Source organism: Microtus ochrogaster, chromosome 6, assembly GCF_000317375.1.
Source record: "Microtus ochrogaster isolate Prairie Vole_2 chromosome 6, MicOch1.0, whole genome shotgun sequence".
Taxonomy (NCBI): Eukaryota; Metazoa; Chordata; class Mammalia; order Rodentia; family Cricetidae; genus Microtus; species Microtus ochrogaster.
In genome coordinates, this window is record NC_022013.1 from 65,392,571 (window position 1) to 65,395,078 (window position 2,508).

At 38.7% G+C, this 2,508-nt stretch overlaps 1 protein-coding gene across 1 annotated transcript in view; it reads right to left on the reverse strand.

Moving 5' to 3' along the window:
* The window catches only part of Pbrm1 (polybromo 1), a 109,174-nt gene that overhangs the window by 29,284 nt on the left and 77,382 nt on the right, over window positions 1-2,508 (reverse strand). The window contains exon 25 of the mRNA XM_026779989.1: window positions 2,046-2,203. Within this exon, the coding sequence (XP_026635790.1) occupies window positions 2,046-2,203 (158 nt within the window). The remainder of the gene's footprint in view (window positions 1-2,045; window positions 2,204-2,508) is intronic.

Consider the following 2,508-nt stretch of genomic DNA (forward strand, 5'->3'; position numbering starts at 1 on the left):
AAAAAAAAAAAAAAGGAGTGAGCTAGGTTGAGCCAGGCATTGAGGTGCACACTTGGAAGATAGAGGGAGATGGACCTCTGCGAGTTTCAGGCCAGCCTGCTCTACATAGTTGAGTTCCAGGACAGTCATAACTATGTGAGAGACCCCTCCTTGTGCTCTTCAAAACAAAAACAAGAATCCTCAATATTGTTCCTGGAGCAGCAGTATATATTATTTGTGATGAGCTATACTTCTGTAGTCTCCTATGCTCCTAGGAATTTATTGCTAGAGGCAATGTTCTTTGGGTTCTACTGAGGGGACATGGCTTTCACCTCTGTCAAAGAAAAGGTAAAAGTCATATGAAAAGCTGTACCAAAATTAAAATTAAATAAAAATTAACCCAATAAATTATACAGCTTCCCTAGCAAGAGGACACTTCAGCCTCATCTTCAGAATGCTTCTTTTTAATCTTGTTGGGCTTACACTAGAAAATGACTTTAGTCTGGATCAGACTTTAAAAGGAAGATATTTCCTGCTATAGAAAGGTAAAGTTTAATGACTTTACTGGTCTTAGTTCACTTTCCTCATGACAGAACGTTGAAAATGTCCTGAATAATTCAACAGTGTTGCCATATCTAATTCTGAAAATAATTTTAAGCACCCAAACAATTTAGCTAACATATCATCAAATAAAAACTAACATGTTTGACTCTGCAAATTCCTTTTTGTTTGAGATCCACGGAGGCTTCTTTAAAACCATGAACAATAAGGGACTATTTGTAGCTATGCAGGTTAATGGTAGAGTATGTGCCTTAGCAAGCACAAGTTCAGCCTCTAACGAGGAGCGTTAGTGGGGGAATCTGCAAAATGTTAACTATCATTGTAAAGCTTATTACTAGGAATCTTTTAGGAAGCCATCTCAAGGGATATACAAAGTTAGTATATGATCTAGTGGCTCTCAGGGCATGGAGAAACACAACAGCTGGCAACACTGTTAACCTATGATGAGACATACAACTAGATCTAAGAAACACTACTGTTTGGCTAGAATCTCCAGCTCACCCCTGCTTGAAGCAGCCATTCTTCCCTCTCTAAACCCTGCCCTCTCAGAAAAATTGTCAATTGGTAGCTCCTCCCCTGAGGCTGCCAGCTCTCCAATTCCTGCCCAAAGTGGCACAAACCTCGCTTGTGGAGTCCCACCCCCAATCTCTGGGGGCTGGAGGACTCACCCAGGAGTTGCTTTGCTCAAATATACCCGGTCTTTAACTTTTTAATTCAGCTTGATCTGGCTTAATGTGTTGGTGGAGAAACCTATTGTCAGGCTACAGGAAGCCTATCAGATACCCTTGGGAATACTTGGTAGATGACCAAACAGAAATCAAGACATTAGTTTGGAATGGAGAAAATAAAATGATCAAGTTTAACGGAAACTGAATCATTAGACTAGTCTCCCTATCTCCTACTTTACTCTTACAACATTGTTCACACAGCTGCCACAACGATTCTTACCTCTAAGTATGTGTGTCACCACACACCACAGTTCTGTTCATTCCGACCATTTCCTTTCAAGTCCAATCACTGCACTGTCTACAAGATCTACTATGTGAGTATTCAGAAAACTCTGAGGGTGTATTCCTTACACCACATCCCCTCCCTATGCTCTAGTTACCCAACCCTTTTAGGTCTCACACACAAACAGATAATCTAAGCCAAGGCATTTGCTGTACCCAGAAGAGAGCCTCAGATAATTCTCTTTTATTTTTAAACCATACTAGGGTCAATTCACATAGCATCTATCAGCAAAATTATGACCAATCACATGACCTTGCCTCAACATTATTGTCAATCTTCTTTGTTTTATTTTCATTTAAAACTGTAATTACCACTTGGTGTTCTGTTATTTATTTATTGACTCCCCAGCCTTTGTTCCAATGTCTTTATAAAAGCAAAAACTTTGGTATTTTTATACTGCAATAGACCCAATGCCAAGAAGAGTGCCTTGTAGAACAGTAATGTTTAATCAATGTTTTGCAGAACAACTGTGATAAAAATTGATAAATACTTACCCAGAATACAACTCATGGGGCAGGTTTCTTCCAGATTACTCAGAAACACTTCTTTTTTGTAGAACATTTTTGTGGGCTCATGTTCTGTTTCTTCTGGATGAATGAAGATGGGGCCATAAAAGTATGCAGCTCCATCTCGAACCCATACTTTTTCAATTCTTGGCGAGAGGAGAATAGAGAAATTAAGTTATAATAATTTAGTCTTGATTATCTAATAAAAAGTACACTAACTAAAATGTAACAGTATGCAGCATCTAGAGGAATTTCACAAATGCTCCTCACACTTTAAGATACCTTCAGAGAAGACAACTCTGAAAAAGAAAAGGGCAATAGTCCCCTCTGTGAGAAAAGACTTTAACACAGTATCAAGGTAGGTAACTAAAACACTTTATGTAGCTCACACATTTTCTTCCTGAGATGCTCAGGATGAAAATGAAAAGAGCTAATCATCTGTCACTGGATT